At 42.3% G+C, this 24,791-nt stretch overlaps 1 protein-coding gene and 1 long non-coding RNA gene across 3 annotated transcripts in view; one reads left to right on the top strand and one right to left on the bottom strand.

Moving 5' to 3' along the window:
- Positions 1-24,791, top strand: part of QRICH2 (glutamine rich 2) — a 69,370-nt gene that overhangs the window by 18,790 nt on the left and 25,789 nt on the right. The window contains exons 6-12 of the mRNA XM_032208512.1: positions 1,233-1,327; positions 7,340-7,443; positions 9,621-9,735; positions 12,063-12,308; positions 14,681-14,803; positions 20,326-20,400; positions 21,314-21,478. Of these exons, the coding sequence (XP_032064403.1) occupies positions 1,233-1,327; positions 7,340-7,443; positions 9,621-9,735; positions 12,063-12,308; positions 14,681-14,803; positions 20,326-20,400; positions 21,314-21,478 (923 nt within the window). The remainder of the gene's footprint in view (positions 1-1,232; positions 1,328-7,339; positions 7,444-9,620; positions 9,736-12,062; positions 12,309-14,680; positions 14,804-20,325; positions 20,401-21,313; positions 21,479-24,791) is intronic.
- The window catches only part of LOC116502643, a 67,524-nt gene that overhangs the window by 20,676 nt on the left and 22,057 nt on the right, over positions 1-24,791 (bottom strand). Inside the window, exons 2-3 of one of the 2 annotated variants that reach the window (XR_004254571.1) lie at positions 14,508-14,597; positions 14,284-14,420 (exon numbers count right to left, since the gene is read on the bottom strand). This is a non-coding gene — a long non-coding RNA (uncharacterized LOC116502643). Of the gene's footprint in view, positions 1-14,283; positions 14,421-14,507; positions 14,598-24,791 lie in introns of those variants that run through there. The other variant, XR_004254572.1, reaches the window with a different exon arrangement.

Here is a 24,791-nt window from a genome sequence, read left to right as displayed (position 1 = left end):
CACCCCAAACTAAAGAAAAGCAATTATCTTCCCCTGCCCCATTTAGCCATCCCAAACTGTGGCATTCAGTGGTAGGGCTGAGGCTGATCCTGAAATAAAGGCCCTGGCCTTGACTTCAGCCCTAGTGCCGCCATTGCCATTCAAAATGACCATGGTTGCCCAGCAATATGGCACTTCTTGGGATCTGCCATGCCTTGTTTACCTTACCTGATCTCTTTCTGCTGACAGGCCCCTGTGGCTTATGTGAAACTGCTCCTCATTGCACAAGGCTTTCATTCTTGAAGTGGCAGTGGACAATGCTCTTCCATGGCCTCTGCTGCCTTCAGAAACCACACAAAAGTACTCCCCGTTCACAACATTTTGGAGTGCTCTGGAGATTGTGCAAGAGCATAGGCAACTTCTGGAGGGTCTGGAGGCTATACAAGAGCACACACCACTCTCACGTGGCCTCCAAAAATCACACAAGAATGGGGTGTGTTTTTGAGAAACGGGTATTGGTAAACACTGGTATATCCTCAAAGGTGTTGTGGCATGTCACCATTCATACACGTGTCATAGGTTCACCATCACTGACCTATAGATTGCTGAAGTATTTTAGAAGTGTCTGGAGATTCTCAGTCATCCAGGTCATGGTTGTCCCAAAGGTGCTTTTTTAAGAGACAACCAGAAAGTCCAGTTGCCTCTTTAAAAAGCACCTTTGGGATATTTTTTGAAAAGAAAAATTGTCTTCTTCATCATTCCATATATTTTGTGGGAGCAGAGGAGGGTGAGGTCACTGTCTTAATCACAAGAGGCCAGGATCCTTTTGAAGGGGTGAATCTCATAGTATTGATAAAAAGGAAAGGAGCCCCAAAACCAGTTCTTCCATGCATCTTGCAGTTCTTATGGGAACACTGCACTAACATTTTATCTAAGATGGGGCCTCACAGCATAGCTTTTGTCTCATTGCCAGCCCACCACTGAAGTAGTTTAAAGTCACTACCAGCCTTATTCCCATCTCAAGGATGGGAGGGAATTATATTTCTAGGGCTATCGCGATGAGCTGTAAGATTTAACCTGTTCTGAAATCATAAAGAATGCTACTACTTTGAAAAAGAGATGGGGAAGGGAACAAAACTTTGAAAAGATGGGGAATGGGACAGTGGGCCTGGGCCTGGCTGATTATATATTATTTTGTTGCAAGATCTACCTGAACCATATTCATTGCTTCTTTCCTCCTTATTTCTCGATAGTTTATAAGACCTTTGCTACCATCCCACCTAATCTGTCAGAAAAACTTGATGCTATGCGTTCCTTGGAAGAAGACTTCAAATCTGAGAAAGAGGTGGTAAGTGGAGAAGGAGCATCAGGCTGTGAGAATAGCTGTTTTCAGATTTTCTAAGATGGTGCTTTAGAAGGCTATCTAGAACATGGGCTGCAGCTGAATGACTCCTTGTTTAAAGTGCTTTATTGAGTACAGATAGTCCTCAACTTACAACAGTACATTTAATGATTGTTCAAAGTTACAATGGCACTGAAAAAAAAGACTTAGGACCATTTTTCACAGTTACAACCTTTGTAGCATCCCTATGATCATGTGATCAAAATTCAGATGCTTGGCAACTGGTTCATATTTATGACCCTTGCTGTGTCCCAAGGTTGTGTGATCACCACTGTTCCCTCTAAGGTGCGCGGCTGCGCAGCCGCGCACATGGCAAGAAAGCACCGCGCAGCAGTTTCTAACTGCCGTGCAGTGATTTCTGTCACAGGCTCGGGAAGCTGAGGGGCCTCAGATTTTCTGTCTTGGTTAGGGTTAGCACGGGCGCGGGGGTGGGGGAACGGCAGCAGGAGCTTACACGGCACAGCCGGTCTCCTAGGACCTCCTAGATGCCGGCTGCGCCGCTCATTACTGTCAGCCGCCCCGTGTTCAGAAAAGCAAACGCAGGGAAGTCCTTTGCAAGCGGCTCGAACTGGCCGCCCGCAAAGGACCTCCCCAGACTTGTTTTGATGAGCACGGAGCGACTGACGGTAGTTTGTGCTGGCCGCAGCCACTCAAACTAGCATCAGTCGCCCCATGTTCAGCAAAGCAAGCCTGGAGAGGTCCTTTGTTGGCGGCCAATCCTAGCCGCTTGCGCCCGGCTCTGCGGCTGAAGTGAACCCCCAAAGCCCCCGCCACCACCAGAATATCTGCTGCTACCTCCTCCTCCTCTAACAGCACTGCCGGATTTGCCGCCCGACGCTGCGGCTGAGGGGAAGATGCCAAAGCTCCCACCAGCACCCCCGCCTGTGGCAGTGGTGCCTCCCCCTCCACGCAGAGCATCTGAGCTGGTCCCCGCGTTATCCCTCCCCCTCCTCCTCCCCCATGCTTTTGAGGAGCCATGAGGCTGCGGGAGCCAGTAGGAAGGTGGCGGAGGGGGCGGGAGCAGGAAAAAAAGGCCTCATGGCTTCTCAAAAGCACGGCAGAGGTGAAGGCAGCGGCAGGGGTAACGCGGTGCCCAGCTGAGGTGTTCCGAGTGGAGGGGGAGGCACCGCCGCCGCTGCCATGGGCGGGGGTGCCAGCGGGAGCTTTGGCAGCTTCACCTCAGCTGCAGAGCCAGGCAGCAAATGTGGTGGTGCTGTTGGAGGAGGAGGAGGCGGCGGCAGCAGTTATTCTAGTGGTGGTGGGGGCTCGTTGGCATCTTCAGCGGCAGCTCTGCCCCCTGTGAAAAAAACTGAAGATGGAGCAGATCCACGCAGATGACGTCGCCACAACATGACTGGAGGAAGAATTCTGAGAGTTGAAGTCCACAAGTCTTAAAGCTGTCAGGTTTGAAGACCCCTGGGTTGTTGTTTTTTTTCTAAAGGGTATGGGGTGCAAGGATCTTGTAACAACAGCTTTAAGACTTGCGTGCTTCAAATGCCAGACTTTCTGAGCCAACATTTTGGTTGCTAAGCAGGAGGGTTGTTAAGTGATACTGATATTATATAACACTTTTAATTAAGCGAGTACCTTGAATAAACATAACTTTGAGTTTCAAATAATACTGATTTCGTTGCTGTTTTAGGTGACATTGTGGAAAAAATTCAGATGCTCAGGCATGAAAATGTGCCGCTCAAACACTATACTTTTCTGCTCACGCTGAAAAAAAATTAGAGGGAACATTGGTGTTCACCATCTTTTGACAAGCAGAGTCAATGGGGAAGCCGGATTCACTTAACAACCAGGTTACTAACTTATCAAGTGCAGTGATTCACTTAACAACTGTGGCAAGGAAGGTCATTAAATGGGGCAAAACTTACTCAAATGTCTCACTTAACAACAGAAATGTTGGGCTCAGTTGTAGTCGTAAGTCGAGGACTATGTGTAATTGATGCATAATACACTGAATTCTATTTTAAAACTAATGGGATCTTTTGTTACAATATTTTTTTAAAGGATGTTGTATCTGTAATCAATAGCTTTCTATCCTAAATATATTATGAAGCTCCCTGTAATTATTTTTGGTTTTATTATCCAGTCTTGAATTGTGATCCCTTTTAATGGAAGGTGAGGTGTTTTATGCTTAAATGTTTGGTTTTGAGACCAAGCACAGACAGCATTTTGCTGAATATGCCAAGTCAAATCCTGATTACTATTTGGTTTATTAATGGTTTATTAAACTTGTATGCCGCCCTATTACCCGGGGGGACTCAGGGCAGCTAACAAACTCATAGGGGAGGGGGTAATACAAAAAACAAACAAGACAAAACAATTACAGAAGAACAGATTAAAATTCCTCAACAGCCACAACAATTCGAGTGGGGCTGGGAACTCATCAGCCCCAGGCCTGCCGGAACAGCCAGGTCTTAACGGCTTTGCGGAAAGCCTGAAGGTGGTGAGGGTCCGAATCTCCACGGGAGATCATTCAGAGGGCCAGAGCAGCCACAGAGAAGGCCCTCCCCTGGGGGGTCGACAGTCGACACTGGCTAGCTGATGGAATCCGGAGGAGGCCTAATCTGTGGGATCTAATTGGTCGCAGGGAGGTAATTGGCAGGAGGCGGTCTCTCAAGTACCCAGGTCCGATACCATGTAGGGCTTTAAAAGTAACGACTAGCACCTTGAAACGTATCCGGAGTCTAATAGGCAGCCAGTGCAGCTCGCGGAGGATAGGTGTAACGTGGGTGTACCGTGGTGCACCCACAATCGCTCGCGCGGCTGCATTCTGGACAAGCTGAAATCTCCGAATGCTCTTCAAGGGCTGCCCCATGTAGAGCACATTACAATAGTCCAGTCTTTGAAGGTTTATTGTATTTATATGCCGCCCTATTCCCAGAGGGACTCAGGGCGGCTAGTCTTGAGGTCACAAGGGTGTGAGTGACTGTTCTGAGTGCCTCCCGGTTCAGGTAGGGACGCAATTGGTGCACCAGGCGGGCCTGGGCAAATGTCCCCCTGGTCACAGCTGACAAATGGTGTTCTAAGGTCAGCTGTGGGTCCAGGAGGACTCCCAAATTGCGAACCCTGTATAATTTCACCCCCCAGCCTGAGAGATGGAATACAAGGCCAATTATTGGGAGGGAAAAACACAAGCCACTCGGTCTTGTCGGGATTGAGTGCAAGCTTGTTCACACCCATCCAGACCCTAACAGCTTCCGGGCACTGACACATCACATCAACCGCTTCACTGAGTTGGCACAGGGCAGACAGATACAGCTGTGTATCATCCGCATATTGGTGGTATTTTATCCCATGCCGCCGAATGATCTCACCCAGTGGCTTCATGTAGATGTTAAACAGGAGGGGGGACAGGACCGAACCCTGCGGCACTCCATACTTGAGGGGCCTAGGGGTCGACCTCTGCCCTCCAACCAACACTGACTGCGACCTGTCCGAGAGGTAGGAGGAGAAGCACCGAAGAACGGTGCCCTCCACTCCCACATCCCGCAACCGCCGCAGAATGATACCATGGTCGATGGTATCGAAGGCCGCTGAGAGGTCAAGGAGCACTAGGACGGAGGCATGACCCCCGTCCCTGGCTCTCCAGAGATCATCGATCAGTGCGACCAAAGCAGTTTCCGTGCTGTAGCCAGGCCTGAATCCCGACTGAAAGGAGTCTAGATAATCGGTTTCATCCAAGGACCGTAGTTACTTAGAATGGCTGGATCCAAAGACGGCTTCTTCAGGAAGGGTCTCACCACCACCACCTTTAGGATTTGAAGATATTGCAGTGATCACCAGTTCAAGCTTTGGGTCTCTAAAAATATGGCTGGGCTTATGACTCAACTACATGTCAGAGAAAGTTACTTGTTTCTGGAGGCAGGGATTTTGTGAAAGCCACCCCACCCCCTCTGCAGTGCCTCTGTGCCTTGTGATGTGATGTCATTCTATGCAGCCAGATGCTGCTTTTGATTACGGCTCCTTCTTTTAAAAATTAGCCTCTTTTTTGGTTATTAATCCTGTACTAGACAGCTTCTTCCAAATTTGCAATGCTCAAACAGCATTTCAGTCAGGGCAGATTAGCCAGAAATATTGATCTAATAGAAATTGCATGTTAAGTGACTACGTGCTTTTAATAAGACCTTATACTGAGCGAGATCATGAATTCACCTATTTTAATATTGTCTGCTCCATTTGGAAGCAACTCTCAGTTTTTCCCAGCTCTGCCTGGAGATGCCAAAAACTGAAGCTGGAATCTCCTGCATAGGTTATCTAACAACAGATCTGATTTTTGCCTTCCTTTTCTGGCTTCTGCTGTTGCCCTTGGGCATCAAGAGTGAGACTGTGAGGACAGACGGCCGCTGGTCTTGCCTTGCCCAAATTTCCACTTTCTTTGCTTTCCCATTGCAGGTCAAAGGCTATATAAAGATTCCATTTTATTCCAAATGAAAACTGTTGAGAATATCACCCTAAACTGATTGATCTGTTATGTTATCTGCTTTGGTGGGCTGGGTTAATTCATCTTTGCTTTTAACTGCTCAGATTTTGTTAGCATTCCAAGTTAGCCCAGATAAGAAGCATGGCTATAATTATTAGTTCTGCCTTAATTGTAAGGTTGTGTTAATATAATTTTGCAAGCCTGAAAGTAACTCTCCCTTTCTTTACTTTGCTCTTCCCAAAATTAAGGAGGTCCCTTTTGAAATGCTTTCCCCACCCTTCCTTCTCTCAGTCTCAAATTTTGTTTACCATTGTTTAAGCTAGGGGTATCAAACTTGTGGCCTATGGGCAAGATGCGTCACAAGATGACAACAATATGACGCCGCAAGTTTAACACTCCTACTTTAAGCCATAGCTCTTCTCCCTGTCTCCGAAGGTCATTCTCACTTACCATTAAAGATTTATTAGATATCACAGCAAGGCTGGCATTTTTCAGTACACCACTGCAGATAATCCATTCTCCTTTGGCAAGAGATTTTGCCTGACTCCACTTCCTAGTCTTAAATAAATAAGTATGCTGATCATAACTTCTCTTACACAATTTCCGGGGAAGGAATCCTAGCAATTTATTTCTTTTTATGTAAAGTGAAAGCAAGCATATTTTGAGACTGATAATACTTTAAGGGGTTGGGAATGGACATTGATTGGATTATGAGATGGGGTTAGGTATTTCTGGTCGCTCAGTCACCTCAAGGAAAGAGGAAAGAACATTGGCTGACTCTTGTGTTGGCAGATGATTACAGGTTGGTTCCAAACTTTGGGGAGCTGCAAAAAATTACTTTTATGGAAGTGTTGTATCTTCAGTCTAGCAGAATTGGAAGCATGTGATTCTAATTTGTAGTTAAGCATTTTGCATGTATTTGAATTGTTGGGCATTCTAGAATAGGTCACCATCATCCTTTACTCATTGGATATCCTCCTAGATGGCTAGGAATAAATTCCCTTGCTGACTAGCCATTCTAAGAATTGTAATCCAACATATGTACAGGTTGTCATGCTGAAGGCTGTGGAACAGTTGTATTCTGTAGAGCTGTGCAGTGCATAGGTTCTGATTCAGAGAAGATGTTTTGAAACGCACTGGAACATGAACACAGCATTAGTCAAAAATTTATTAAAGCAGCTATGTGACTCTTCCAAATTCATGCTGCTGCTACTGCTACAGAGAAACTTCACTCGCAGTCCAGCAATCCTGCACAACTCCTTTAATAAATCATAGACCGATGCTGAGATCTGAAAGCATCTATTTAGATCCAATCCAAGCTTTACCCGACTTCGGGTATTATAATATTTCATTTATTTCTACATAGGCAAATTGAGTCTATGAGGAGTCTGATACATTTATCTGCCTCAAGACCTCTTCACTGCAATAAAGAAAGCTTCTCCCACAGGATGTTTTATTCCATACAGGAGTTTTGTAATTCCAGTTGTTTATGGCAAACTTGACTACTAAAAATTACTTTTCCTTTCTAGTTAAGGAGGATTCAGAATGCAATTGAAGGAGAACCGCTGGGAGGAGAAGAGGTAGAAAAAATAGAGGGAGCTAATCAAATCACCTTGCAAGTTGGTTATCTCAGGTAAAAGACTAGAAAGCAGTGGAACAGATGATATTGCTGATGGGCCAAGCATGTTTGTTTCATTGATGCTCTTAAGATTTTGCTAAATATGCATATTGTGCTTGCTATTGGAAGAAAAGGAAACGAGATCTTTATTCTGAAAAACTGTGTAAAAAATATTAAAAGGTTACAAAAGTACATGGCACACCTCAACCTAATTATCATTTCCACCGAAGTGAATGACTTTTTAAATTAAAGTGCACAAAGCTGTTTCAAAATTAATTTGATTCTTTGTTGACAATTTGGGGCAGAAATGCTTTGAATTAGTCTTGATGCTTAGTGCTGCCTGGATATGTTTTCTTGGCAAGATTTCAGAAGTGGCTTGCCATTGCCTCCTTGCTAGGGCTAAGAGAGAGTGACTGGCCCAAGATCACTCAGTTGACTTTGTGCCTCAGGCAGGACTAAAACTAAGAGTCTCCTGGTTTCTAGCCTGTAATCTTAACCACTATACTATTTGGCTCTCTCAATTACCAAATATTCTGATGTCATTCTAATTTTTTCTCAGAAAGATATTGGAAGTGGTCTCCTTTTCAGTTGCCTTTTCAAAACCAGCCAAAATAAAACCCTTGATGATGCTGGTTGCAAGAGTGCCCACAGGTCAAAATAATCAAATGGGAATCACTCAATTTATTCTCCACTCAGAGTTTTGGTTGTGTAGCCATAATTACTATTAGGATTTTTTTTGACAGATTATCTGCAGATGCCTTGGAGAGAAGTGATGCGTAAGCAATGTTTTGTAGTATAATTTTTAGCATTATCGTTTGATGGTACCAAAGCAGCATTTTAAACATTTCCATGCTGTCCTTCATTATAATAATTCAGCGGTGCTCACATATTTGAAAATAAACTAAATATAGCAAGTCAGTTACAAAACTGTTAGTATACCTTGCAGAGTGTGAAAATGGATTTGAATATGTTAACAGCCTATGCTTTTGTTGTAATACACAAATGGGCTTTCTGATTAAAGTGTTGTGTTAGAAAATGGGAGATCAGGAGTTCTAGTTCTGGCTTAGGCATGGATGTTGAGGAAAAATAATAGAAGGGAACATTTATTTCTACAAAATAAGAGTGGTACATTAAGCAATCAATCAATCAAATAAATAAATAACCAACCAACCATGGCTTACTGAATAAGTGTTAGTTGGTTTGGTTGATAACATGTAAACTACAAAGAAACACAGTGGTCTGTTCTGATGTGTGAAGCCAACTATTCTAACTGGGCTTTTTCTCATTTAAAGGCACATTCTATAAGGGCTTCCGTGGGGGTGGGGGAGAAATGAAAGTTTTTAGAGAGAGGGAATTGGAGCCAGGTTTGGAATTTAGTTGAGATCAGCAAGGGAATTTTTCTTCCAGTCACAGCAAGGAGCTGGTTCCCTTGCTTGGTACCCTTCCTGAACTGAAACCCCAAACCTAAATTATGAAATTCATAGATGTTGCTCACTTCCATTTTCAGAGCAACATGTAATGGAGCAAAAAAGTGGCATGTTATTATGAAATTTTGACTACATTGGGTGGCATATATGCAGGTACAATGCAAAAATGCTTTTATTAGTAATCCTGCATTTTACCAAGAATATTCAGCATAAAGATCTGTTTATACAATGTCTGCTCTCCCAGGTAGTTATGGCATGAGCAATAGCTCCCTCTCTCTTGGCCCCCAAATGGGAGGAACTGTGGTGGTCAGCTCGTACCATGTGGCTCTTGTGGCCAGGTGCTTATCACAGTAGAGGGTGTTTTGCTGTAGGGAATTGATTCCTGTGATATAGTTGTAGAAGCAAAAGATTTTTAAGAATCAAGAAGGGTTTCTGACTCAAAGCCTGTGGAGGTACTATTTAATCTAGTTTCTAACCTGCAGATGATCTGCCCTGCTCACTTGCCCTTGCAGTTTTATAGAAAGCATTTTGCATTTCCAGGTGGACATCGCTAAACCATTAAGGACACTTCCATCCTATTTACAGGGAGCCTCAAGAGAAGGGGAGAAACAAGGCAAATTTGCTAATCTACCCTTGCTTCAGGATTACATTTGGAAACCATGTATTAGTTTCTATAGTGGACAAAGTACACATATGTATGTAATCTGCTCCAAAAGAAAATTTTAATTTGCTGAGTGACACTTTTTTGTTGGTTTTATGGTGCAGAGCAACAGTGCAAGATATAGAGAAAGAGCTAAAGGAACTGAGACAGAAACAAGATATGGGGAAAGCCAAATTGGAGCAGTCGATGACAGACAATGCCTATTACCTCCAGGAGCAGGTCAGCAAATGAACTCAGGATGTGTTGAGATCAGAATGTCTTTAGCTAATCTAAATAACAACAACAAAGAACCCAAGTAACTGGGAAAATATGGTGTGTGTGTGTGTGTTTATAAGACTGCTGTGTCCTTTCTAGAAATTGTATTTATTCCTACATATTATGGACAAATCCTTTGTTAATGAAAATGTGTTGAATTGGTTGATGACTTTTCTAGCCAGTGACCAGATGTTGAACTTGCAAGCTAATAAAGGAGTCAGGAGTGTGGACAAAACTCACAATGTTGTTCACACATTCGCAGTGAGTAGCTTTTGAAATATAAACAGGAGATGAAGTAACACACACACAAAATCAGGCTTGAGAGCCAATCCAAGATTTGAAAACCAAGTTTGATGTTTCATCTTTTGCTTTAGTTTATGCAGGCACCATGGTTAGTTTCCAGAGTTACTGGCTTCCTGAATACCTAACTTAGTGATTGACATGTATGCACTGTCTGACCATACCCAGAGATTTAAATCAAGTTCTGTTTGAGAAGTTAAAAGTCTGAAATGTGTAGGAGTAACTACACAGTTTGAAAAAAGCATCACAGTGCTGTGGTCTTACCTTCCTTTGTTCCTGGCTATCAATAGCCCCTGGAATTTTTCCTAATTTGATGGGGTTTGCAGAGATGCTTTTCCAATGGAAAATGAATGGATGGCACAAGCAATTCTAAATAAGACCTGAATGAAGCAAAGCTGCCTCTATTTCAGGAACAATGATTTTCAGGTCAGTCTTCATCTTGCAATTAACAATTAGCTAGCAGTAATGAGATATAGGAATAATGATGCTTTCCTGGTGATTACCTCACTAGATTCACTTTTTTCAACTCATCTACAACATGCCCAAAGTCCCAGTACATTATGAGTAGCTTCTAACAGAGAGATGTGGCTCAGAATCAGCTCCTGGAATCAGGAGCCCTCTATGAGTTGTAACTTGTACTATTAGGAGATTGAAAAGGACAACTGACGGAAATAGGCAAATTGTGGAAAGCTCAGCAAAGGGGGAATGTTATTTTTATAATAATTTAAATAAATTGGCACAGCTTTCCCTCCTTTAATCTCTGGACTGGCATTTAACTTTACAGGATTACAATCAAACAAAGTTTATCATATGGGTCCTTGCCTCTTTTTCTGTTTCAGAAAGAAACATCTGGCTAGAGTGTTGTGGTTATTCCTGCCCAACTAGTCTGCCCTTTGTTGCTTGCAGAGCCTTTATTTCTTGATTTAGAACCATACCCATGGAGTTATTCCTTGAACGAGCTTTTGATCTGCAGCCATTAGCAGGAGGATAATCTATAGCTCCCAGTTGAGAAAATGCTTCATTTGCTAATTTCTTCATATCAAAGAAACAAGAAGCCAGGCTTTTTTGTTTCTGCTTGTTTGCTTGTTCTTTGAGCCTTTGTGGACCCTCTGTGATAATATTGCAGCCCCAGAGGTCCGCAGAGAACCACTGATGTAGGCTATGACTTCTACTAACCTTAGCCATCAAGGGAGGTGGACATTGTTCTCCAGCCTATCTGGAGAGTGCCAGATTGAGGCTATCCTTTAGATATTCAATTCAGTCTGATGGGGAACCCCCATTCCCCCCCCCCCCACTAATAGAGTGGAAAAGTGCTTACTTTATAACACCATAATACATGTTTCAGCATTTGGGTGTCATCGTGACTGGCTACAAATGCCTATGGGAGAAGACCTGTTAAACAGAGTCAAACCTTGCCCACTGGAAGGTCTTTCTAGCTGCCCTCAAAACTTTTTTTGCTCAGGTTCCGCATTGTTGTAGTGAAAGGAGGGCTGGGGGGTTCAGCAGCAGCAGACAACCTTTTTTTCCCTGCACTAAGTCCTAAATCACTCCCCAAAGCTCTTTCTATTATTCTCTATTACTCCCATGGACAAAATAGGTGTGGGAAACTCTCATTAACATCAGTGGAAGTTGACTTTTGGAGTTGGGATTTAGTTTCAGGGAAGTTCTAGAAACTTGTGTGTGTGTGTTGTGTGTGTGTGTGTGTGTGTGTGTGTTTATTTATTTATTATTTATATGGTATCCTCCAATTTAGTGCTCTGAGACTAACAGGGGGCTCCCCCATTCCCTGAAAAAACTCCTATTGTGCATGTCCCAAGTCTGTGGACTCTGGCCATTGCAGACCCAACTAAAATAAAGTTACCAAGCCAAGGAATACTGATTCAGCCCAACAAATTAAAAGAGCTTGTTCCTGTCACCACTATATGTTAGAGATGAAAACCAGGATTTCCTTTTCAAGAAACCAAACTCCTGCTTTTCTCACTTGCTCACAGTTAGACAAGCTTAGATCTGTCATAGAGAACATGATGTCATCCTCGTCAACTTTGCTGTCCATGAGCATGCCACCCACCCCAGAGTCTGGTGCAGCTCAAGTCCAAGGCACGTGTGCAGCCTGCAGCTTAGATGTCAGTGAGAAGGTTAGCCAGTTGTTCAAGCGCTACGAGCAGTTACAGGACTCGGTCAACAACTTCATGTTGAGGCAGGCAGAAAGCAAAACGAAGAAACCCAAGCAACGTCAGGTAAGCCCAGAAAGAAGATGGCTCAGACTGCTCTTCTTTTCAGTTGGATAGCTTTGGAAACTGCCCACTCAGATGAGATGGGTGGTCTGGAAATTTAATAAATTAAAACCAAGAACATGGTAGTCCTCTGCAAGATGGACAAGTATTGATATGCTTTGGGCCACAATTTGGATAGGGAAGCCTAACCCTTTGGACCTTCGTAAAGGGGTGGACGATCTGTCTAGCTTAGTATTGCCTGGTGATGTTTTCTAAGAGTGCCAGATATATCGTATTTTTCGGAGTATATGACACACCTTTTGCCTCAAAAAAGAGGGTGAAAATCTAGGTGCATCTTGTACACTGAATACAGCATTTTTGGCCTACCAAAACCCCACCCCCTTTGCAAAAATGGATGTGCAGAGGGTTTGGGAGGCTTGTAAAGTGCTCCTGAGGGCCGGGGATGGCAAAAATAGAGCAGAAAACGAGCCATTTTTGCCCCCCCCCCCAGCCCCCAGGAGCATTCTACAAGCCTCCCAAAGCCTCTGCATGCCCCTTTAAAAAAAAAAAAAGCCCGCTTTTGCTTGTTTTTGGTTGTTTTTGGTCCCTCCCAGCCCCCACGAGCACTCTAAGAGCCTCCCAAAGCTTTGCATGCCCCCCCTTTTTTGCGAAAAACGAGGCACACAGAGGGTTTGGGAGGCCTGTAGAGTGCAAAACTTTTTTTAAAAAAAATACCTCTTCAAAATCATGGTGTGTCTTATACTCCAGTGCGTCTTATAATCCGAAAAAATAATAGGTATTTGCCTGTTGTTACTGGAGAAGCCAGGAACTGAATATGGGAGCTTTTGTGTGCAAAACAATAGTCTCTCCCTCTGAGCTTTATCACAAATTTTTCCCCCAACGATAGTGGCTGTGTGCTTGCTAGTGGGAAGGGAAATGTTTTGCAGATTCATTCACCTTTCAGATCACATTATTTACTGACATGGTCCATACATCATGTTAAGCTATCTTTTTAAAACAATGATTTCTTAATAAATCTCAGCCATGGCTGTAACTAGTGAGGCTTTCTAAGTATTTTCTCCCTTTGAGACTTTCAAGAAGTCACAAGTTCAGCATGTTGCATATTTTCTTGTGTGTGGGAAATGGAAGCAGATCTGTTTTAAATATACTTCATATTTCATGATAAGAGCAATATTGTTGATATAGAAATTACTTTTGGTAGTTTTGGAAAGAGGAACTATAAATATCATACTCTGCCTAATGAGTGTCTTCCTGTTTCAGGTGGTTTTAATATTTTACCCACTGAAAGTAGCAACTTCCCAAAATTGCTTTCTAAGGATCATTTCTAGGGTTCAAGTATATTGTTTTATTCCTGACTAAACTGAATACTTTTACACAATTTTCACAATTTTTTAAAATAAGAATCCATGTTCTTGGCCAGGCTTATCTTAAAACTTACGTTACACCATGACGTTCAGTAAGATTGTTGATGTTCGGAATTGCAGCCTATAATACTCCATTAGTAAGCCGGTTATGCTTTGCTTTGCTTTTGTTCCATTGATTTGTCTCCTATTTTATCTTTAACTGAAAATAGCTGAAGAAATTATGGCACAAATTTCAGCCTTATACAAGATTTCTGGTTTTGTTCTAAAACAGTATCAGTCTTTTAGAACTATGTACAGATATGTCTGTTCAAGCAGCTTATTTCCAAGGACACAGAGGCTTTGTTTTGTTTGCATTTTTGTGAACTTCTATTTTACTCCCTTATTCTTAGTCTTCCAAGGGTGCCTTGAAGGTTGAATGCAGGGATCCCAGTCTGACATAATTACTTTTTAGTATTATGTGCTTCTTGAACTTGGATGTTGGCAGAGCATTTAACAATGGAGTTTCCCTCAGTTTCAGACCAATGTGATTTTTAGGTTGTCACATATACATCTAAGCCTAACAGTTGTGAGAATACATCATACCCAAAGAGCATGTCAGTGTCCTGTATATGAATCTTATCTTTTATTACTATGTCAAGGGGATTCCCATTTTGTTTCTTCCAACAATATTTTGAGAAGTCAAAATATATATATCAGCTGATTGTCATGAATAAAAGTAAACCAGGGCCCAGGTTGTAGACAATGTCTGGACCTGTTATATAATAAAGATCCATTTATATTATTCCACATATATCTTGAGTTTATTTTATTATATTCTAATAAAATATCTCCTACTGACCTTTCTTTGCAGGATTCCCTATTTGTCATGAAAAGATGGATTGGGCTTTCATTATTTACTCCAAATTGTCCAAAGGCAGAAGCTTGAACTCTGAAAAATAGAACAGGAGGGAAAATAAAGCCGTCACTTTTTCTTTTTTGTTAACTTTAGTATTCATGCTCTTTTCCGATCAGGATGAAGAGGTGCTCAACCAAATCCAGAGTACTATCCTGCAAGTCCAAGAAGATTGTGAGAAGCTGAATGCCACTACTGGCAATCTTGTTGAAGATCATCACCAGAAACAGAAAGAGATCAGTGTACGTAACTTTGAGTCAAAGTTAGCAGGTGGGATCAAGAAAATGGCAAGAAATTCTTGGAAACTGTTCTGAACGCAGTGGATACCAATTCTGTTTTTGCTGAAGATTGTATAATAAAGCTTAAATTAGTTATTAGCCAGAATAGCAGAGAAAGAAGGAATAGTAGATAACATGTGGTCCATAGGGTCATTGTTTCAGAGATATTTCCTTATCTAAACAGAGAAACAGAATACAGGTAGTCCTTGACTTTTGACCACAAAATTTCTGTTGCTAGGTGAGTCATTGGTTAAGTGAGTTTTGCCTCATTTTCTGACCTTTCTTGCCACAGTTGTTAAGTGAATCATTGTAGTTGTTAAGGTAATAACACAAATTGTTAAGTGAATCTGGTTATCCCATTGACTTTGCTTATCAGAATGTCACAAAAGTTGATCACATGATCCCAGGACACTGCAACCATTGTAAATATAAGTTGCCAAGCATCTGAATTTTAATCATGTAATCATGGGGATGTTTTAATGGTCATAAGTGTGAAAAATGGTTGCAAGTCACCTTTTTCAGTGCCGTCGTAACGTCAAACATTCATTAAATGAAATTTTGTAAGTCAAGAACTACCTATAACCACAAGCAGTTAACTTTCCTTGTAGGAAGCTGGCAGGCAATGTTGGAAAGGAGGATCACATGACCACAGTTGATCATGGATGTATGGTAGCATAGCAGTGCATGAGCACTGAAGTGACTACAACTTTACCAAATTTCAGTCCCATTGGACTCATGGGTCCTGGATTTTGGATGCATTTTTTAATTAAGCCATTTAAGATACAATGATTCGAAAACTGTTGCCTTATGACAATTTTGCCCAATTGAAGTTTATAAACAATCAGACACAAGAGTTTTATTCTATGCAACCTGTGACCCATTGGGTCATTCTTTCAGAAATATTTCCTTATCAGATTCTTCAGTGTCTTCAACAACAGAACTAAAGTACTTTCTTCACTGGAAAAGTTGGGAATTTATTCAAAGATGTATCTGCCTTGAAAATAACCCATGTTAAACTATATAACACTGTCAAACATCAGCGAAGGAACTGTCCTATGAAATTTTGTAGTATGTCATACACTGTTTTATGATCATTTTTGTCAGGAAATTTTTTATAAGAATTTTCAAAAGTTCAATTCTATGGGAATCATGAGTCACATTTTATAAGTTAGACCATTTGAAGTATCTTGGTTCAAAAACTGTTGCCCAATGATCACTGTTCCCTCTAAGGTGTGCGGCTGCGCAGCCGCACACATGGAAAGTAAACACCGCGCAGCAGTTTCCAATTGCCGCGCAGTGTCATTTGCCGGACACTGCAGTCTGCACACAATCGTGATTGAAACCCCCTCCAGCTAAACAGGAGTCTTGAGGTGCAGCAGGGTAGCAAAGTGACTAGGTTGAGGGCAGGTGGTGGCTCGGGCTTCCTGGAGCAACTATTTAGAGGGAACATTGTCCACAGCTGCCTTTGCACAAGTTTAAGAGGGCTAAATTTGTCTTGTTGGGTGGTGGGTGGGGGAGGGAGTGATTGGCCGAAACTCGCTGAAAGAAAGTTCCATTTTTTTCCTGCCCGCGTGATTAATTCAGCCTCTGAGATAAACGTATTGTGTGAAAGCAGCTGGCTTCCCTTCCTCTCCATCATCCGTGCTTCGATTAACACATAAAAGCCCACAAGGGGTGGGGGTGGGGGCTGGTCACGAACCAAGAACGAGCTAACTAAGCCGAGCGTGGGTTGCTCCTCAGAGAGCAACCCACGCCGCCGTTTCTCTCGAGGCTACCCACCTGAGGCTCACATTGGCAAATCCAGGGCGGTGCGGCAGTGATCCTAAACTCCCACCTAGAATGACTGTGCCACAGAATCCAAATGCAAGAAGCAGGGTCTGTTTCCTCGCTCATCTCTCTCATTCAAAGAAAGCCTTCCTTGTTCTACCTCTCCTGGCTGCAACCTCAGCTATTTTTGAGTCTCCCGCCGGCCATGTGACATCACATGATATTTGATAACTCATTGTGATTTTCAAAGTCATTGAGAATAGTTTTGCTTTTAAGCTAATTAAACTTCCTATCTGTCAGTTTATCTGTGCAATTTTGTTGGATATTTTGGGTCACTAGTTACTATCACTAGTTATATGCAGAATTGTCTCCCAGAGTTCAGTAGTAGTAGGTTACTGAAACCACTTGTATAGAGAGGAACAAATTGCCACAATTTTTTAAACGATCAGCAAGCATTGTTGAACACAGGCAATAAATCCTTGAGTTTACAAATTAATGATGGAAGAAAACTGTTAGATGTGAATGAGACTTTATGCATGGGGCTTTTAATCATTTTACTCATTTAAAATAGCAAATTGCATATAATACATTAAAATGAAGTATATCAAGTGAAATTCATTAAAATGAAGTATATCAAACATTTACTATTTTAATATTACCAGTATTAAGTGCCATTTATATATTCATTTCAAAGCTCTTTTTTATTTAATCCAAAATGAATTTGAAAAGATAATTGTAGTGAGTTTGCTTTTGAACAAATATTTCTAAATGTATTTGTTTACAATTTTATTCGTTTTAAAATTTTATTAGTTTAATTTGATATACCTATTTCGTTGTTGTCTTGGGTGACATCTGTGAAAAAAATTCAGGTGCTCAGGCATGAAAATGTGCCACTCAAACACTATACTTTTCTGCCCATACTGAAAAAAAATTAGAGGGAACATTGCCAATGATGTGCTATTTCACCCAGTTAACGATCATGGGTATGAGAGTTTTAATAATATATAGATAGATGTAAATATTAAGGCATGAAGTTCTTGTCTCTTTATAGCTTTCTTTTTGTTGCAGAAAAATATGATTCTTACATACATGTGGCTAGTATTTAAGGGCATATAGTATACCTAGGTGCAGTATAAATATAAGCAGTATAAGTAAGCAATGGTATAAACTAAAATCAAAAGACAATAATTATTAAAACATCCAAGCCCAAGGCTACTGCAATTGAAATCAGTATTGAGTATTATTGAGCCACTGAAAGAAAAAAAGCATTTCATTTTAAATCTGAGGAGGCTGAAAGCCAAACATAGTTTAAAGGGGAGTCAAATCCAATGAGTAGGAGCTAGATGTGAAGCAACTACTCTGACCTGAGGGAAAACTTAGTGCCCCTGATTGCATGATTGAACTAAGCACACAGAAGCAAGAATTGTTACCAAGTTGTTCAAATAAGTAGGTGTTCTTATACACACAGCCTGGAAAATCAGCACTAGCTGTTTAAACTTTTAATGCTTCTGAAGATCTAGCCAATGGTGGAAGGAAGAAATAAAGGTGACTCCAGGGAGGTCTAGGACCACATGGGCTGCCTTTTTCTGGACTTGAACTAAAGGGCAGAGAGTAGATTCGGAAAGATCAGCCAAAAAACTGTTGCAATTATTCAAATGAGACACTACCAAGGCATGAATCAAATGCTTAGGAAAAAAAATGGATGGAATTTTGGAAACTCATATGGTGAAAGTGACAAGATTTTGTAATTGTATTGATGAAACATCGCTAAGAAGTCCAGATTTATATGCCATCAGATACATCAGTACCTGGTAGTTGCAAAAAGTGAAAGGCAGAAGAAAGGATAGTCAAGGTGAAAAAACAATAAGTTCAGCCTTGTCCATATTTAATTTAGGTTGGGGAGAATACATCCAGCTGGACATTTCAGGCACTTGGAGAGGCAAGACCACAATAGATTCTCCACACCAAGACTGGGGTTGAGGAATACATCTGACTGTCATCAGCAGAGATAGGATAAACTTTAAAGAAGAAATGAAAACAAAGTATCAGAAATGAACAAAATTGGGCCTAGGACCACACTCTGAGAGACACTCGCTGATAAAGGAAAGGATTGAAAACTCAAGACAGAAATAACAGAAAAAATGTGATGGGAAATATAAGACTGTAAGTGCCCAATTCAGTTTCAGTGAAGTCAGAGTAGATATTAAACTTTTGTGATGAAAGGTGTCAAATGCCACAGATAAAACTGCCAGGACAAATACTATTGTTGTGCGTTTTGCCTTTGCTACCAACAATAACAGACAGCCCATGTCAATGCCAACTTGATGGACTGATCTGCTTAAATCTGTGATTGAAATGGTTCAGTGAAATTATTTTTTGACTGAGAGGACAGAAGGACAGAAAGAATAACTTGTTTAATAACGTAACAGACACAATATAACAGAAGATAGTTTTGATTTGAATCCGTATAGAATTAGAGCTAGGGTTAAGTTAATCATTCACTCTAGGCTTGACTAGCAGCTTTTTCTTCTTCTTTTTGATGGGATTAGATTAGACATGTCATATCTAGCAGGGGTCATGACCTGATGACACCAGAATCACATGAATGTTGTTTACTTCAGTGACATCACTGGTTAAACACAGGCCTTTTGAAATTGGTGTACACTATAACCACTAACAGGATATGAAAGATATAAACTGTTGGGGCATCCTGGAACCATTTTGGCTACATCTTGAGTACCTACAGAAAAATAGGACCTGCTTACTACTTGAATGGGGAATCAACCACTAGGGGATTTTAAAACTATGTTATGGATCTGCCCCTGGATCCCTCTCCAGACGCGAGTTCAGAAGAAGAGGGTGAGTTTGAGTCGGCAGAGGAAAGCACAGAATCGAGTGTTGGTCAGGATCGGTGCTCATGGAGCGTTAACCTGATGGAGCAGCCTCAGCTGGGTCAATCAGATGAGCCACAGGCTCAGTCTGAGTGAGGTGAGCCACAGTTTTACAGCAAGATGGCCAGGAGACTCCAGGCAAAGACTGGGAGCAGCGGCCACCAGTTAGCAATGAGGAGGAAGTGGAGTTCATACCTCCTGATCCAAGGATATGTAAAGCAGAGAGGAGATAGGCAAAACACTGGTCAGCTAGACTACTCATGAGGACACGATCTTACCTCTCATGAAGGGCTACGCTGGTGTTGCCTATTTAATCCCACCCTGAGGACTTGAGTGTTCCTGCAGCAATGTGCCTATTTCTGTGCCTTGTATGCTCATGACGTATATCTTAACCCGTTCGACTCGTGGACTACTTTCCTGGACTTCGTGTGTTCCCATTGGACTTGGTTACCCAGTGATTTTTGCCATGCTGAACTCAAAATCTGGAACTGTGCAACGGGGGTGCTTTCCAAGAACCTGTTGGGGGGGGGGCTGGGAGTTGAATAAACAACTGTATATTCTTGCTATATGTGGGGGTTGGGGAGCGGGGCAGCACAAAGCTAGGAAGTTGAAGGTGGAAATGTCAATCCCACTTCGATAGTGTTGCCCAAAAGCAACAGGGATGTGTCCCTTACATCATCTAGAAGATGTTAATATCTCTTCTATGTGGTAGAATATTGGCAATATCTAAGTCTACAGATTGTTTGTAAAAATAGTGGTGATGATAAAACTTATAGGAGTTTTTGGTTGGTAATAATGTCATTTCACTTTGCTTTGTGTTCTCTAAAGGCATTGTACAAATCACTGGAGAAACTGGAAAATGAAAAAGTTGACAAAGATTCCCTAGAGACGGAAATCCATGTGGTAAGCAGTTTGACTTACTGACTTACAATGGATATAGAATACTTGAGGAACTTTTGAGAAAGTTTTATTTACAAATGGAGCTTGTGGAGCAGTCACGAATAGCAAGCTTATACGCTGTTTTGAATGGTGATCCTAATACAGGTAATCCTTGAGTTACGATGGCAACTGGGACTGGTATTTCCATTCCTAAGTGATGCGGATGTACAGTGCAATGTTATGTGAATGCATCACTTAGTGATGGTAATCCCAGCAGTCCCAGTTGCCACTGTTAAGCAATGATTGTAAATTGTTAAGGAAGCATCTCCTGACAACTTTCTGCTGGCTTCCAACAACCAAAGTCATTGGGGAAGCCAGCGGGAATTTGCAAGTTTTAAGGGCTTGCAAGCAAGCTGGCAGGCAAGTAAATGGTTGCTACTGGGTTGGTTGGAAAAAAAGAAAGAAAGGATTGGGCAGTGTATGAATGGCTGGGGAGGTATGCAGGTGCAGTAAGGATCAGGAAAAGTATCCAAGTGGAGAAGATTTGCCCAAGCAACTTGTGACCTTTTCTATTGGCTTTCCCCATTGCCTTTGCTCCTGGGAAGCTGGCACGAAAGGTCACAAATCATGTGGGAACTATCATAACTGTGAGCTGGTTGCCAAATACCCAGATTGTGATCACCTGTCCATGGGTTTGCTGGGAGACCCTAGCTGTAACCACCTCTCATACAGCGCCATTGTCACTTTGAATGGTTATTGAATGAGGGGTTATTAACTGAAGATTACTTGTATTTACCATCCTTTGAGATTGGGTTAGGTAGCAGTAGTTCTATTTTGGACTTCATGTAATTTGTGGCTCTGGAAGGTAGAAGAGGGAGAGATCCTCAGATGTCAATGAGACCAAAGATCTATCGCTATCCTTTCTCTTCATTTTTAGAAAGCAGATAAGACTGCCCTTGCAGCAAAGGTCAGTCGTACCCAGTTTGATGCCACCACAGAACAGCTACATAAGATGATGCAGGAACTGCTCAATAAGATGGTTGGGCAAGAACAAGACTGGCAGAAAATGCTGGACAAACTCTTGATTGAAATGGACTCCAAGGTAAGCAAGATGTAACCTTTTTAGCCATTTGCAATCCTGTCAGCAGGAGAAGTACTTGTGCCAGTGGTCCATATTGTGATGTGCAATAAGCACCTTAGAGACATGTTGGTCCTTTTCTCCTTGACCAGGAACATGTATAGCTGGTAGAATATGTTGCATGTGTTTTCCCCTATAACTAGCACATAATGTGAAGCACATTATGTCTGCATTCTGATTTCTAGCTTGTTTTTGGACACAGTGAAAATTCTGGTTTTGATCTAAAGAACACTAACCCACACATCTCTTCCCCAAAATGGCATTTCCCAGATGCATTGGGAATTAACATCTCTGGCTGGGAATTTGAGGATTTGGCTTCACTACCATTAGAGAGTAGGAAGCTGAAAGAGGTTGTAAACAAACTGAGATTAAAATTATGAGCCCTCTATTTTCCTCCAATTATTCAGTTACTCCTGCCATATGAGCTATGACAAGAAAAGGGGGAAATAGATCCTTTTCTGTAGTGGCAAAGAAGCCTCTGCAGGGAGATCTCCTCAGTGCCTATGTTTTTATTGTGTAGGCAACAAATCAAGAATATTAGTTTCCTGTCTTTTACTTCATTTACATTGTTATTTTTTATTCTTTCTTTGGCTCCAATTGCTTATCCTTTTTCTACAAAAATAATAAGTGTTAATTTTATTACTATTTATGAGGCTTCATTGAAAATTTTTCTATCATAAACAACTTATAGCATGGATAATAGAAAGGCAGGAGCAGTAAAATAAAAAGAGTAGCTTTATAGAAACAATTCCACTACTGTTTTCCATACCTCTTTGCATGAAATGTTTCTGGAACTAATTCTATCAGCCGTTTTCTCTGCTTCCTTGTAGGAGAAGGCTTTCGTGCAGAAAATATGATCCCAGTGTAAATAAGTAATATAAAGAAATGCAAAGCACAGGAGCAAAAATTTAATAAAATCACAATCTAGAAAAAAAGTAAAAGAATTAAGAACCCCTTGTGGTATGAACACTAAGGAAAAACTATATAGAAACAAATCAACCACGTATTTATTATTCATATATTAATTAATTAAACTTATTGTACTGCCAACTACTAAAGTCCCTTGGTAGCTTATAGTAAGACGTAACATTGGAATTAAAATTCAAGACAGTAGGAAAAGCTAGCAATAAAAATTAAAAGCAATTTACAAGGTGTATTTAGGCGTTTTTGAAAGGAAGCAAAGCTGTTAGGTCCCATAACCCAGTAGGAAATGTGTTCCAGAGAATTGAGAGGCTAGAGAGAAGACTTAACCTAAGCAATTGTAAATGAACTTTCAAAATAATCTCTAGGAGTGGATAGGGCTGGGAAATCTTGTAAGAGGTGTTTCCTCAGAGAGGCTGGAACTGAATCATATACCGGTTTAAAGATAATAAGATAATAATACCCCTTCATGCTTCACCCAAAGGCAAATTGGTAAGCAGTCCAATGTCTTTAACACAGGTATAATGTGGTTCTTTTGAGTTCTTCCTGACAGATTTGACTGGTGAGTGCTGAACTATTGAAGTTTCTAGGAAAGATACAAAAACAGCCACATATACAGTATGTCACAGGGATCAAGTTATTAATATGCATCATTTAAGGGTGAATTTGGTGAATCAACCAAAATTGGTACATCAGCCAAAGCTAATAAAAGGTGCTATTCGTTATTGCCTCAATCCATAAAACTAAGGTGGTTCGACCCACCTCTCTGAACCTGTAACTCTAGGCCTAGTTTCAGTTTATTACTGCCCATTATCTAGCCATTATCAATTATAGAGCCTGACTTAGGGCTAGCCATTACCGGGGAAGGAGGGTTCGTTACGTCTCAGAGATCCCTACTTCTGGCCCTACTAGTTCCACTCCAAGGCCAGATGGCGTGAGTAGTCAGGGCCCTGGTCCCAGGCTGCTGTCGCTAAATGCCAGGTCTGTGGTTCACAAGGCTCCCCTCGTCCGGGACCTAATTTTAGACGAGGGGGCTGACCTGGCATGTATTACTGAAACCTGGCTGGGCCCGGAGGGAGGAGTCCCCCTCACTGAGATGTGCCCAGAGGGTTTTCAGGTGCTCCATCAGCCGCGACCCCAGAGAAGGGGTGGGGGAGTGGCCATTGTTATCCGAGGATCTCTAGTTCCTCGTAGGATCCCTGCTCCGGAGCTTGTCGGGTGTGAGTCCTTACTGATGAAGCTGGACCTTGCGGATCAAGTGAGCTTGTTGTTAACATACCTGCCTCCCAACAGCGTTGCAACTACTCTCCCCTCGCTCCTCGAGTCAGTAGCCGAGCTGGCAGTTGAGTCCACCAGGCTTATGGTTCTGGGGATTTCAATTTGCCTTCGCTTGGCGAGCACTCTGATGGGGCGCAGGAGTTCATGGCTTCCATGACAGCCATGGGCTTGACCCAAGTAATTCGGGGTCCGACTCACTCAGTGGGTCACACGCTCGACCTCGTATTTCTCTCGGAGCAGTGGAGTTGTGATCTTGGTTTGAGGGGTATCGAGATCTTGCCCCTGTCATGGTCGGACCACTGCCTACTGAGGCTTGACTTTCGGAGGCCAATCCCCCACTGTAGGGAGGAGGAACCGATTAGGTGGTTCTACCCCAGGCGCCTTATGGACCCTCCGGGCTTTCAGACGGCGCTTGGTGTTAACCTGATACTCTCATCCACAGTCCGGTGGAGGCCTTGGTCGCTGCTTGGAACTCAGCGGCGGCAGAGGCTCTTAACCGGATTGTGCCTTTACGGCCTATCCGAGGCAGTGGATCCAGGAGGGCTCGTTGGTTTACTGAGGAACTCCGGGAGATGAAATCCCAAAAGAGACCCCTAGAGTGCCGCTGGAGGTCCAGTAAGTCCGAGTCAGACCGAGCACTGTTGAAAGCTTGCATCAAAACCTACCTTCTGGCAATTCAGACTTCAAAGAACGCATATTTTGCCACTCTGATTGCATCCGCTGAGTCGCGCCCAGCTGCCTTGTTCAGAATAACCCGCTCCCTCCTGAAAGGGAGGGATGCGGGCAACCCTTTACAAGGTAGAGCTGAGGAGTTTGTCCAATTTCTCGTGGATAAAGTTGCTCGGTTTCGGACAGACCTGGACTCCAATTGCTCAGAGCCAGCTGAGGTACCGGGGGAGGATCTTGAGCAGCATCTATGGATTGATTTTCAACTTGTTATTCCTGAGGAAGTGGACAAGGCCATTGGAGCAGTGAGTGCCTCCATGTGTGTGCTGGACCCGTGCCCCTCCTGGCTGGTCGCGAACAGCAGGGAGGTGACACGGGGCTGGATCCAGGCGATAGTTACCGCCTCCCTTCG

Source organism: Thamnophis elegans, chromosome 2 (genome assembly GCF_009769535.1).
Source record: "Thamnophis elegans isolate rThaEle1 chromosome 2, rThaEle1.pri, whole genome shotgun sequence".
Taxonomy (NCBI): domain Eukaryota; kingdom Metazoa; phylum Chordata; class Lepidosauria; order Squamata; family Colubridae; genus Thamnophis; species Thamnophis elegans.
This window is presented reverse-complemented; position numbering and strand designations above follow the sequence as displayed.